Here is a 14,020-nt window from a genome sequence, read left to right as displayed (position 1 = left end):
TTTTTTTTTTTTTTTTTTTTAAAGACAGGGTCTCACTGTATAGTTCAGGCCAGCCTTAAACTCATGGTGTAGCCCAGAATGGCCTCGAATTCATGGTAGTCCTCCTGCCTCAGCCTCCCAAGTGCTAGAATTACAGGCATGTACCACCACACCTGTATGAACCACACTGTTTTAAGCCACCGAGTTTCAGGGTGCTTGGTTGTTTAGGAAAAGCTTACATAACTCCTTGAGGTTGTACAATGCTAGAAGAAAATTCATACACAAAGTAGAAAAACCTTTCTCTCCTCAAACCTATACTTACTCTCCTCTCCCTTCCCATTAGGTACCACACTTCCTACTGCACAGAAATGATAAGTGCTGAGGTAAGAACATTCTGCATCTCCAGCTCCTTACCTCACTTACCTGCAAGGCTAATGGGCCTTGTGGCTTGTAACTCTAGAAGGCCACACCTCGCTCCCTGCTGTTTGGTCCCTCACCCATCCTCCTTGCTCTCTCAATTCTCCTTCTGTCCTGCCCTTACTCTGCTACTCCTAAAATACTGTCTCATTCTCACTTGTACTTCATTTTGTCTACATTAAAAAATGCCAGCAATAATAATACTGTACAAGTCCCCGGTTGATCTCTTACCACTACTCAACTATTACTCATTCCATGTATGTAGTTTTTACATTTCTTTCTTTAGCTTTCCCTTCCCTTCATCCCTCACCTGCAATATGGCCGTTTCCTTCTCCTGTGCCCGATCACTCAGTCCACTCCCACCCTCCATGACACAGGTTTCCTCACAGCACAATCAACCTCCAGGCATTGGATATGCTGATGGCCCTTTCCTGAGCGCTCCCTCTGCTCTGGCTGCCCTGTCACCCCATTCTTGCCTCAGGCTTCTAGGTGAGATCACCGGGCTTTGCAGGCCTTCTTCCTCTGCCTGGCTGGTTTTCCCCAAATCCCACTCTGCCTTTTCTTTTTCTCTCTATATCCTTCCTTCCAAGGCACTCACATTCACCAGGCTCCCATCACATCCATGCTGTTGAGGTCTCAGACCGCATTTCTAGCATGGGCAGCTCTCCTGAGCTCCAGTCCACAAGCCTTGGGGCCACAATGAGACGAGCCACAGGCACTTCAGGTACTGTGCCCAAATGTGCTCATCAGCTTGCACTCAGTCTGTTCCTGCTCCCATGTTCCCGAGCCGGGAGATATTGTCAAGGTAAATCACCAAGTCCTGGTAAGTCTGTCTCTTAAACTGAGCAACACTCAAATTCAACCACTTCTCAAGTTCACAACCACCTACCCCCAGTCACTTGCCTAGATGACCCAATAGCCTAACTAGTCTCCCTGTTTCAACTACTCCTCCAGCCCATTTCCCACTCTGCAGCCAAAGTGGTCGTTCTAATGTGTAAATCTAAGCACATCCTGTTATGGGTACTACCCAAATCTCTAGTAGTTAGTGCACAAGACATAAGATGATTAATATACTGAAATGTCCAATAGGCCTATACATAGAAATACAAACTAAAGATAGAAATTTCACAGATTAACATCACAAAATGTGTAAACAGCCCAGTTTGACAAATAGTAACATCAAATCTAAGCTATTTATATAACCTTAGTCTTAAAATAACTGTAAGCTGTACATCAAACTCTTGCTCTACTTTCCCACCCCATATAAAAAAGTTATTTTCTGCTTTCCACAGATTAAAAACAAATCTGAACATTCAGCATTTACTTACGTGCAAAGAATTGACTGGTCCTCACGATCTATAAAACAGAACAAAACAAACAAAAAAAAAAGTGACCATTTGCCTGGTTTCAAAATATTTGATATAATAAAGTTACAGTAACAGCCTGTAAATATTAGTTAATCCTTTCAACCCTCTTTTTAGCCCTAAATCTTACCCTGTCCACTTATCTTCTACTAGATTTTCTGGGGACACCTCACTTATTTTGGCCTAGATAACTTCTTATTCCTGATAAGCCTTGATCTCTGAATCTCACTGCATATCAAAATCAACTGGGAAGTTTCATAAAAATGGACTTTCTGGAGCTCCTTGCAAAGTCATTCTCTGGGAAGTAGGGACTGAAAATCTCTCTTCACATAAACACCCAGGCAACTGTGACTGTAGCCAGGTCTGGAAAACACTACCTTTCAAGAATGGCTTCAAGAACACCCACAGCCACAGAAGAGTCATTAATTTGATTTTAAGGAGGAAAACGAGGTATCAAGTATTGTGTGGAGAAGAAAGATGAAGGAGGATGATCATCTATGTGAGGCTTAATCATTGTCTCAATTCAAAATTTTATATAAACGAAGTGTACAAAGGAATGTGTGCTACTAAAATCTAACATGGTTACAACTGTTTGATATTTGAAAGTAATTTAATGATCTAAAGATTGAGGTTTTTCTAATGAAAAGGTGAAATTCAAACTCACACCTGGCCATAGTCAAAATTACCAGTGTAGCGCTGGGGATTTAGGTCAGTGGCATCACTGCCTGCCTTGCAAGTGCAAGGTCCTGAGTTTAATCCTTAGTACCGCAAAAAAAAAAAAAAAACCCAGAACAAACACACACAAAAAAACAGTGTAGAATCTATGATTTCTAATCACTTCCACGTACTCTTACTCCTATTTTATAGGTGAGAGAGTGTTCCCTGGGGGTTGGGTAATCCCACTGAGTCCTTCAGCTACTAAGGGGCAAAGGCCTGCCTGCTTCTTGTGCCTGTCTGGTTCTTATGGTGACTCAGCAAGCGTGCTGTTGCTGGAAAGCACTGTGGTCACCGGACCTTGCCACGGTGGCTGTTTTGTTGCACCCTATCTGTCTATGTTTGCTTTTCCTTTGTTGGATGCCATCAGTTGCCTAATAAAGATCTCACAGTAGTTTTGGCATGAAAGAGAAATAGTCCTTCTGCTATGTCACACTTGTTATATACTATTAGCAAAATAAATCTATTCATAGTGTCTTTAACTGAGTTGTACAAAGAGCATGTTACTGTCCTGATCCTCAAATCTAATTTAATTATCTTCAAAAATATAGCTCAGTGGTGTCACTGCCTGACTCACAGGTGCAAGGTGCTGAGTTCAATTCCCAGTACCCCCCCAATATATGTACCTTTTAAATTTTTTAATTAACATTTAACTGTACCTATGAATGGGGTACAATGTGACCCTTTAATACATGTATATTATGTGCACTGATCAAATCAGGATAACTGGTATATTCTTTGCCTCAGACAATACTTATCACTTCTGCTGGGAACATTTGATGTTGTTTCCTAGATATTTTGAAATACACAATTAATTGTTGCCAGGCTCAGTTACCCTACTCTCACCCCCAGCATGTAACAAATTACCTTTCTCTTTTCTTGTAACGGGGATTGAACTCAGATCCTTAAGTTTGAAAGGCAGGAAAGAAGCTCAATCCCTGGCTCAAGAACAAACAACTTTTTAGGAAGGTGATGGGTCTGAGGGTGCTGGACACCTACTGAGGTGACTGATGTCTATCTAGACTTCATTAGATCAGGTGCTACCACTTATCTCAACCCTTGGGGAGGTATGTAGGCCTGATCATTTTATCTTTACCTCGAGGCCTGGCCTCTAACTGATGCACCTCTGGTCACAGTTGTAATGTGTTTTTATCTTCTGCACTGACTTTCTTGAGGGCCTAGCCCTATCTGACTGCCTATAATATTTTTACATAACTTAGCTATCTGTAATATTTCCCCCTCTGAAGAGGTACCCCTAACTGCTGTGAGAAGGCAAGGGGCAATTGCCATTTTGGCTACTTCAGGTTGAAAGGGGTCATAGTTGTGATCAGCAGTCAGAGATCCTCTCTAGAGCTTCTATCTAAAGGCTCTTGATAGACATCAGGCATTCTTGTGGTGGGTAGGTGGATGGCTTTAAATTTGGAGGAGATAAGGCCAAAAAAAACCAGTTAAGTATACAAGGACCAAATATGGTATGAGCATTTGACTTCTATTATGAATATAATCAATAAATGTTTTCACCAGGAGAGTAACAGCCACTTACAAAGAGGGTAAGGAGAAAGTCCAGAGAATTTTAGAATCTGACATGGCATTAACATGTCCTTTAGTACTTTGAATGGCCATCTTGATACCTATTATTGTTGGCTTTCATGATAGGACTGTCATCCTTCTTAATAAGGGTTTTACTAGTGCCAGGAGAGAGACTGTGCTGGCATTTTCAGAAAACATTTGATTACGTCCAGAATCATTAAAGGTGGAGTTTATAGGCCACTCAGTTACCTTGTAACAGTGGGCTAAACTATGAACCACTAAACTTTTTTGTCTTTTTTTTTTTAATGTCTCCCCAAAGTGGGGATATCCACAGATGTAACTGACAAGGGAAGCAGGCCACATATCTAGCAGGATGTCTGTTTTAACAACTCTGCGTGTTCTTGTGCCCACTTTAGAGAGAAATTATATACTTTTAAAGTGATAATTAGTAAAAACACTAAGAGTAACATCTTAGATTATTTATCTGAAGACTTTGTTTTCTTTTTGAATAAGAATTTTAAGTCTTTTATGGGCTCACAGTAGTATCTAGGTGGTTGCTTACACTCAGTGATAGTTTCTGGTTTCCAAGGCTTGAGATGAGTGTGGTATATCTAGGCATCTAAGCCTGCTACCTTGATAGTTGATGGAGTTGACAGGATGACAGTGTATGGCCTTTCCCAAGTTGGTCCTAGGGAAGGGATGAGGGAAGAGACTTTACCAGTATTAAATCTCCAGGTCAGAATACGGGACTTCTCCTTTCTTTAGGTTGAACTTTTGTTAGCTGTTGAAGAGTCTGTTGGAATTTAGCCAGTGAAGTGACATCTTTTGTAAATCATGTTTCTTTATCAAAAGTGAGAAAAGGGTGCCCATAAAGCATTTAAAATGGATGGAGGCCTAGAATTTGAGATGTATTTATTTTGATAAAAAGTAATGGTAGTGAGACCACTCTAGGAGGGTTTCCTGAGCCATTTCGCAAAGGTGTTTCTTCAGGGTATCATTTTTAAAATCTTTCTTGATGATTGTGGCTTTTATGTACAGTGAAGGTGATAGGAGAATATCTAGTGCCTAAGAGACACCCTGTGTGACTGTGATTTTAAAAGAAGGCCCATTATTACTCTGCAAGCTTTTAGGAAGTCTAAATCTGTTGATTTTTGAGGCCAAAACCTTTACTAACTTTTGTGTTTTATGTTTTATAAGAAAAAGAACGACCCAGCCTGGGAAAGTATCTACCCAGATCAATAGGTATCGGAGTCCCTTACTCTTTGGCATATGAGTAAAATTAAGCTGCCAATCTTCTCTCAGATATTTACCATGTCTCAATACACCTGGAGGGGCTATGGTCTGGTCAAGAGGACTGTTGTTTTGGCAGAGCTTACTGTATTGTATTTTACCTTTAGTGTCCATACTTTAAGATTTATTTTTGTTCTCCACGGGGAGGAGGCAATGTACCTGACTTAAATGTATATATATTATAGTATTTAACCAAGATAATATATCTCTCCCCTGAAGGGGAACTGGACTTTTAGGCATAATTAAAAAGAAATAGGTGAAGAAAAAGCTATCCCAATTGGAGCCTAAGGGTGATAACAAATAGTGAGTTATCTCCTCTCTAGTGACTCTTTTTATGGAGGTATGATGGATGAAGGAAGGCCAGGGTTGAAAAGAAGGACTGAGAGACACACCAGTGTCCAGGAATATGCTGATTTCTTTATCCTGTATAGTCATGATTACCCTGGGCTCCTCTGTACAGGTGACAGTCTAGCTAGAGGGAAAAGGCAGAGTGCTATGGGGTCTTTTAGTCTTGCTGGATCAGCCGTTAAGACAGATCTGAGCTCTGGAGCTTTTGCCTCAGAGGGCAGTTGGATTTCTATTGGTCACCTCTGGAACCAGGGCATGGCCCAGGAGCCTCTAATGGCAGTGCCTCTTAAGGTGGCCTGGCTTTCCTCAGCAGTAGCAAGGGAGTTTAGTCATTGAGCTCTTTCTGGATTCCCAAGAATCAGACTTAGGGTCTGTTTCTTTTAAGCCCACAACAAAGGCAGACTTTTTTTTTTTGGTCTCTTTGTTTTCTCCCTTTTGCATCTTCCTGGCCTTGACTATAAAATGAGCTATCTGGAGCAAAAGCCATTTTAGTAGCTTTTTCCTAATATTTGGGGCTGACTGGGTAATAAACTTGTCTTTAACAATAATCTGTCCTTCTACTGAATTAGGATCTACAGATGTATGTTTTACCAATGCCTTTTGCAAATGATTTAAGAAGGCAGAGGGGTTTCTATCTTTTTCCTAATGAATAGCTGACAATTTACAGTAATTGGAGGGCTTAATTTTTGTCCTTATTAGACCTTCAAGAATATATTTCTGAAAATGTCTCTTATTTCAATCTCCTGTCTGGTTGGCAGGCCAGTAGGGCTCTTGTATAGGGTCTGCTTGTGCTCCAGTAGGATTGATTGTGCCCCTGGCTACCTGTCTTCTGACCTTTAAAATTAATCTAATATTTATCTCTAAATGTAATAGCAATTTATAATGATGCTTATCTCTCATTAGAAGTCAATGTTTGATTTAAAAGTAACACTGTATCTTTCTAGTCTAGTTTGTAGGTTTGAGTAAGTTTTTTAAAGACCTCACGGTATTTATCAGTCAGCAGAAAATTTTCTTAGATCTTGTTTGATTTGTCTGAGGTCACTGAGAGAAAAAGACACATGAACGTGGGTATGGCCAGATTCACCATTTATTTCCTGTGGCTTATATTTATATTTTGAACACAAATAAGGTTTATAAGAAAAATTTGACCATTTTCCTTTTCTTATAGTGTAATTCTAGTTGTGAAATAATATCATAATAAACATTTCTCTCTGCATTATATTTTGGCTCTAGGGTGTAGGCAGGACATGTGTGGGTACAGAAAAATATTAAATGGCCTTTTTTTAAACATGTAAGGGCTGAACATTCTCTAATACTCCATTTTAAAGCAGTAAGAGATGTTGACATTGATCTCCCAATTGAAACAAGAGAAAGAATTGGTATCTCTTTACTTTTTACTTGATTTCTATATCCTCAGGGCATCTCCCAAGGTGACAAGTGACAGTCTTTTTTTCTCATGCTCAAAGTGAGTTATTTCCCATGACATGAGTCATAACTCTTAGCCTAGAAAGGCGAGAATGGGGAATCTCAAGAGTTAAGACTGCCTACTCACCAGCAGAAGAGCACTCCAGAAAGAAAACTGAGGCACAGCCAAGATTCATATTCCCCCTGGAGTGTAGAGGGGCATCAAGGCCACTCTGATCCAGTGAAACCTGTCCTCTAAGTGTTAAGATTGGCTGCTGGCCTACTGCCTTTTATTGGTGGCTGGTGTCTCATGATTTCCTAAATATGAACTAGACTTTATAAAAAGACCCATTTTATAGCCTTTTATAAATTCTTATTTTATTATCATCAAAGTCTACTAGGGGGCACTCTAATAATATATGTATTTTGTTAGTGCTAAGATAACAAACCACAGCAGTCAAACAGGTCAAATAAGTCAAATAAGTCAAGTAAAGAACAATTAGTCCAAATGCAGCAAATATAACACAGGACTACAAGACCTTGCTTACAAACAAAAAATGTTCCATCATGATCTTTTCATATTCTCAATTTAAGTTTACCATCATTTCAACAAAAAACAATGCATAAAAAAGGTAAGGAACTTAAAGTGTAAGCAACTGACAAACAAGAATGACTTTTTTTTTTTAAATTACATAAACAAGTCACAATCCAGAATCCATGAAACTAAAGTAACTCCTACCTCCTTTTCATTATCTCAGTGGAACCTCCAAAATACAGGAATCATATAGGACCTCTTAGAATGATTTAGGGGAAATACTTTAACTCTCAACCTGTTAGATATCAGATATACTGAGTTCATGTTCCCCCAAATGAAAGAATGAATTCTAAGGAACAATGGAGGTTTAACAGTAGGAAATATTTATTGTGAGATATAGCTCCTGAGAGACAGGAAGGACCCCGATAAATTGCCTGGACCCTACTTTTCAGGGGAACTTTCATAAAACACAACTATGTGGGTACAATGTGTGTTAAAGCTATAATCAATCAGTAAGGTTATTAAGTACAGTGGCTTAGGTAACAGTGAGCCAATGGAGAAGCAAGTCACATAGCAAGTGTATATGGAAAGAACTAAAGACTTTTTAGCAAGGTGATGGGTCTGAGGGTGTTGATCACCTACTGAGGTGACTGATATCTATCTAGATTTCATTAGATCAGGTGTTACCAATTATCTCATCCCTTGGAGAAGTATCAACTTCTGGGAAGATGGTGGAGTGGTGAGCAGCAAAGAAAGAACCTCTTCAAGATTTGGTGTCCTGACATTGGAATATAGTGGTGTGAGGAGAAGAAGGGGGGACATCGTTCCCTGGATGCAGGAAGGATCTGAAGCAAGAACTTAAGTTCATGGGGAGAACCAAGAGAGAGGCTTCAAAGAAAAAGAGGGAAGTGGCAGGCAGCACTTTGTTCCAGAATCTAGACATACAGCATGGGAGGGACATATCGAACCTCACATGGTGACTACTGGGCCCCTAGAGGCCTCCAGGGAGAAAGGCATCAGTGAAACAGAGCAGTGGATGCAGCGGACTGCAGTGGCTAGTGAGTTACAATTTAGGTTCAGACATCACCCAGGAGAGAGCAACTGGCCAGTAGCCATCTGGGAGAGGGGCCAACTGAGCTTGAAACTCATAACAGCTACAGACCAGCTCCATCTAGTGGTTCCCAGTGTAAGTTACAGTGAGGGTGCTGAGTTCAAGTTGGCAGGAGGTCAGGGAGCAGAGTTCAAACCAGCAGGAAGCACATGGACTATGGCGGACTCAACAAATCTGGCCCAAGCCTCATAGTGGAACTAAAGGTCAAGGCTTGCTGGGATTATCTACTACTTCACCATAAACCAAAGGCTGGCTTGCTAGGATTAAATAACTTGGAATTGGACTTTGTCTGCCTGTGTTATCTACCAGTAGCAGCAGAGATACACCTTGAATGGGACTTTTTCTCCCTTTTCTTTCTTCCCCTTAATATTCTCTTTCTCTCTCTCCCTCCCTCCCTCCTTCCCTCCCTCCCTCTCTCTCTTCTTTTCTGGTTTTTGTTCTTTTTTGTTTTATTTTTTTCTTGTTCTTGTTTTTACATGAGTGTGAACATGGTTTCTTGCTTTTCGTTGTGCTTGTTCTATCCTGTTCTTGTTTTTATTTCTTCCTTCTCTCTTTCCCTCCTGTCTTCACCAGTTTTCCAAAGTGTGTATGTTTTTCCTTTGTCCTCCAGCCTCCTTCTAAACTGTTCTTCTATTTCTCTATCTCCTCCCCGCACCGAATCCCTTTGAAATCTTCCCCCCTTGAGGTAAAATTGCCATATTGAGGGCCTAATTATTGCACACAAATTTTTGGTTCATTCTAGATATGTTATTTAACTACAAATCTAGTTTAGGTGGTTAAAAGTGGCAAATTATGTTACCACACTTTGTTATTTTTTAGGCTGTGTTTGAAGCTATTGTTATTGCTGATTGTACTACATAGGCAAGGTGACATGATTGTACTAATCAGTTGTTCCTTCTGGTATACCAAGACTGAGTGTCTAAGGGTCTTAAAAAATACTATAGGCCAGTGCCAAAGAACCAGGCAGAAACTTCTCATCCCCAATAAACTGAAGTCGTAGGATCTTTGCAACAGAATGAAAACCTGAAAGCCAGCTATATCTGGAAGACACCTCTGAGAAGCACTCATTTCCTAAGGGTTCTAAATACTGGCAATAAAGCTACTCGCCATATGCAATCTACAAGCATCAACCCAGAAATTAAACAAATAAACAAAAGAAATGATAAGACACGTAAACAAGATGCAACCACCCAGACTTTCAGCTCACTAAAAGCAAACTCAGGAGGCAATGAGGTGGAGCAATACGACAGCCACCCACCTGGACTCTCTGAAATGGTAACAGCAGAGGTAACAAAACAGGTGAAGGAGGCTCTACAAAAATTCAAATCAGAATTAATTTCTCAGATACTTACAGAGATGGTGACCAAAATGAAAGACATGCTTAGTGGCTCTTAGCAGATACAAATAAAAACATAAGAGGAACTCAGGAAAATGATGGAAACCATGAACGCCCAGCATAGGAAAGAAATGGAATCCACAAAACAGAATCAAACAAATATCTAAGAGATTAAAACTTCCATTGAAAGTATATGCAGCAGAATGAGCCAATGAGAGGACAGAATATCAGATATAGAATACAGTATTGCATTTAGAGATCATAAAAAGAAAGATTTCTTAAAAAATAACAAGGGACCATGAGAAATCAATCCAGCAGCTACAGATGATGTGAAAAATAACATAAGATTGAATTAAGTAAATGAAAAAGCAGGAGATAGCACAAATGGCATTTAAAAAAAAAAACCTTCTGTTCACAGAAGTAATGATCAACAACTTCCCAAACAGGGAACAAGGATTTGACATACAGATAAGGCAGGCATATAGAACTCCAATTAGCCATGATTTAAAAAAAAAAAAAAATCTTCCCCAAGGCATATTCAACAAGATTCCAGAAATTCAACACAAGAATAAAATACTAAAAGCTGTTAGAGAAAAGAAACAAATCACCTATAAGGGAAAGCCTATCAGAATCACAGCAGACTTCTCAACACACACCTTCAAGTCAAGGATAGTTTGGAGTGAAATATTTCAAGCCCAGAGGAAAAGAACCTCCAACCCAGATTTATGCACCCCACAAATCTATCTTTCAAAATTGATAGAGAAATAAAATACTTCCATGACAAAGAATACCTAAAGAAATTTATGAATACCAAACCAGTGCTCCAAAGTACTCCGAAGGATATTCTAGAGAGAGATGACAAGGACTACAATTCCATGAAACACAAGAGAATGAATTCACCAGGAAAGGCAAGAAATTAGAGGACAAGGGGCTTGGGATTTAGCTCAACGGTTCTGCCGCCTGCCTTGCAAGTGCAAAATCCCGAGTTCGATCCCCAGTAAAAAAAAAAAAAAAAAAAAAAAAAAAAGAAATTAGAGGAAAGAAAGGAGCCAACAAAAGGAAAATAACAGCAGGGATAAGTCAATACATTCAGTTATAACAATCAATGTTAATGGTCTCATTCACCGATCAAAAGAAAGAGACTGGCAAAATGGATCAAGAAGCAAGTTTCAACAATATGCTGCATATAAGAAACCCATTTTATTCTCTATTTTTAATTGAGTTTATTGGTACATTTTAGGTATACAGTACAGTTACATTCATTATTGAGATCTTGTACCTTCACATGATAGGTCTTGGTTCTCATTTTTCCCCTTGTCCCTGCCCTCCCTTCACCCCTCCTCATTTACAAACACTTTATTTCCATTTTCTCATATTTTTTTCTTTTCCCTTATTACCTTTCCCCTACCCTTCCCACTTTCCCTACACCTTTAGCCCTCTTCTTCCTATTTCACATTGTCAATTATCTCATTAGGATCTTATGTATTATCATAGTTTTTCACACCAGAGAAACTATTCGGTATTTACACATGTGTGACTTATTTATTTTGCTTAGGAGTATAGCCTCAATATGTATCCATTTTCCTATGAATCAATCTAATTTCTCATTCTTTATGGCTGAGCAGTATTCCATTTCATAGAAAAACCACATCTTCTTTATCCAGTTTCCAATTGATGGGCAAATGGGCTGTTTCCAAGTCTTAACTATTACAAACTGTGCCGCTATAAACATAGGTGCACATATATCACTGTGATATGATTCTTTTAATTCTTTTGGAAAGATACCCAACAGAGGGATGGCTGGGTCAAATGGAACCTCTAGTCCCAGCTCTTTGAGGTATCTCCATATTGATTTCCATAGTGGTTGCACCAGTCTGCACTCCCACCGACAATGGAGAAGGGTTCCTTTCTCCCCACAGCCCCGCCAACATTTGTTATTGTTTAATTTCTTAATAGCAGCCATTCTTTGTAGGGTGAGGTGGAATCTCAGTGTTGTTTTCATCTGCATCTCTTGAATGACCAGTGATGTGGAACATTTTTCATATTACTTGCTGCTTTTACTTCTTTGTCTGAGAAATGTCTGTTCATTTCAGATGCCCATTTTTGAATTGGGTCTTTATATTTGGGGGGGCTGTTTTGAGTTCTTTATATGTTCTAGATAATAAATAGTTCTTTGTCTGAGGAGCAGCTGGTAAAAATTTTTTTCCACATTGTAGGTTGTCTCTTATGTCTGTTGATGGTTTCTTTTGCAGTGCAGAAGCTTTTTAATAAGATGAGATTCGAGTTGTTGATTCTTTCTTCTAGTTCTTGTGCTACTGAGGATTTGTTCATCAAGTCTTTTCCTATGTCAATGTATTCAAGCGTTCTGCCTAACTTATCTTCCAGCAAGTTTAGTGTTTGTTTTATATTTAGATCTTTAATCCATTTGGATTTTAATTTAGTGCATGGTGAAAGATAAGGGTCTAGTTTTAATCTTTGGCAGGTTGAGATCCAGTTTTTCCAACACCATTTATTAAAGAGGCTATCTTTCCTCCAGTGGGGATGGTCAGCTCCTTTGTCAAAGATGACGTAGCTGAGTACATCTGGAGTTGTTTTTGTGTCTTCCAATCTGTTACACTGATCCTCAGGTGTGTTTCTTTGCCAGTACCATGCTGTTTTTATCACAGTGGCTTTGTAGTATAGTTTCAAATTGGGAATTGTTATACCCGCTGCCATGTCTCTGTTGCCTAGGATGGCTTTTGCTATTCTGGGTCTCTTATGGTTCCAAATGAATTTTTGGATTCTTTTTTCTAGTTCTGTGAAATATAGTGTTGGAATTTCAATTGGCATTGCACTGAATCTGTATAGCAGTTTTGGTAGTATGGCCATTTTCACTATGTTGATCCTTCTACCCAGGAACGGGATATCTTTCCATTTTCTTATATCCTCTTCAATCTCTTTTTTCAGAGTGCTGCAGTTTTCAGTGCAGAGGTCTTTTGCTTCTTTTGTTAGGTTGATTCCTAGATACTTCATTTTTTTGGATGTTATTGTGAAAGGAATTGTTTCCCTAATTTCTCTCTCAGTGAGTCTGTCATTTGGGTACAAGAAGGCTATTGATTTTTGGATGTTGACCTTGTATCCAGCAACTCTGTTAAAAGTGTCAGTTAAGTCTAGAAGTCTTTGGGTGGAGTTTTTTGGGTCTTCAATGTAGAGTATCAAATCGTCAGCAAATAATGACAGTTTAACTTCTTCCTTTCCTATCTTTATTGCTTTCATTTCTTTCTCTTGTCTAATTGCTAAGGCTAATGTTTCCAGAACTATATCGAAGAGGAGTGGTGATAGTGGGCATCCTTGTCTTGTTCCTGATTTTAACATGAAGGTTTTCAGTTTTTGGCCACTTAATATGATGTTGGCTGTTGGTTTTTCATAGACAGTCTTTATTAAGTTGAGATTTAGACAATCTATTCCAATTTTTTGCAGGGTTTTTACATTAATGGGTGTTGAATTTTGTCAAATGCTTTTTTTGCATCTATCGAGAGGATCATATGGTTTTTGTCCTTGACTTTGTTAATATAGTGTATTACATTTATTGACTTATGTATGTCGAACCATCCTTGCATCCCTGGAATAAACCTGACATGGTCAGGATGTGTGATCTTCTTAATAACGCTCTGTATTGTTTGCTAGTATCTTACTAAGGATTTTTGCATCTATATTCATTAAGGAGATTGGCTTGTAGTTCTCTTTTTTAGTTGCATCTTTCCCTGGAAACCCATTTTATTTAAAAAAAAGTTCATAGACTAAAAGTCAAAGGATGAAAAACAATATTCCATGTCACAGGAACCCAGAAAAAAGCAGGAAGAGCTATTCTATTTGCAGACAAAGTGTACTTCAAGCCAAGAATAAGAAAGACAAAGAAGGTCACTATATTCTGGGAAAGGCAACTATCTGAGAGGAAGAGACAACAATCATAAATATATATGCACCAAATAGCAGTGCACCCAACTATATAT

The 14,020-nt window shown here is 39.0% G+C and overlaps 1 protein-coding gene across 9 annotated transcripts in view; it reads right to left on the bottom strand.

Annotated features, from left to right (window-relative positions):
* Myh10 (myosin heavy chain 10) overlaps positions 1–14,020 on the bottom strand; it is a 139,198-nt gene that overhangs the window by 90,082 nt on the left and 35,096 nt on the right. For all 9 annotated transcript variants that reach the window (XM_033762793.1, XM_033762792.1, XM_010614957.2 and 6 more), the window contains exon 4: positions 1,725–1,752. In XM_033762793.1, the coding sequence (XP_033618684.1) occupies positions 1,725–1,752 (28 nt within the window). The remainder of the gene's footprint in view (positions 1–1,724; positions 1,753–14,020) is intronic.

This window comes from Fukomys damarensis, unplaced genomic scaffold (assembly GCF_012274545.1).
Source record: "Fukomys damarensis isolate Sample0158 unplaced genomic scaffold, DMR_v1.0_HiC HiC_scaffold_13, whole genome shotgun sequence".
Classification (NCBI taxonomy): Eukaryota; Metazoa; Chordata; class Mammalia; order Rodentia; family Bathyergidae; genus Fukomys; species Fukomys damarensis.
This window is presented reverse-complemented; position numbering and strand designations above follow the sequence as displayed.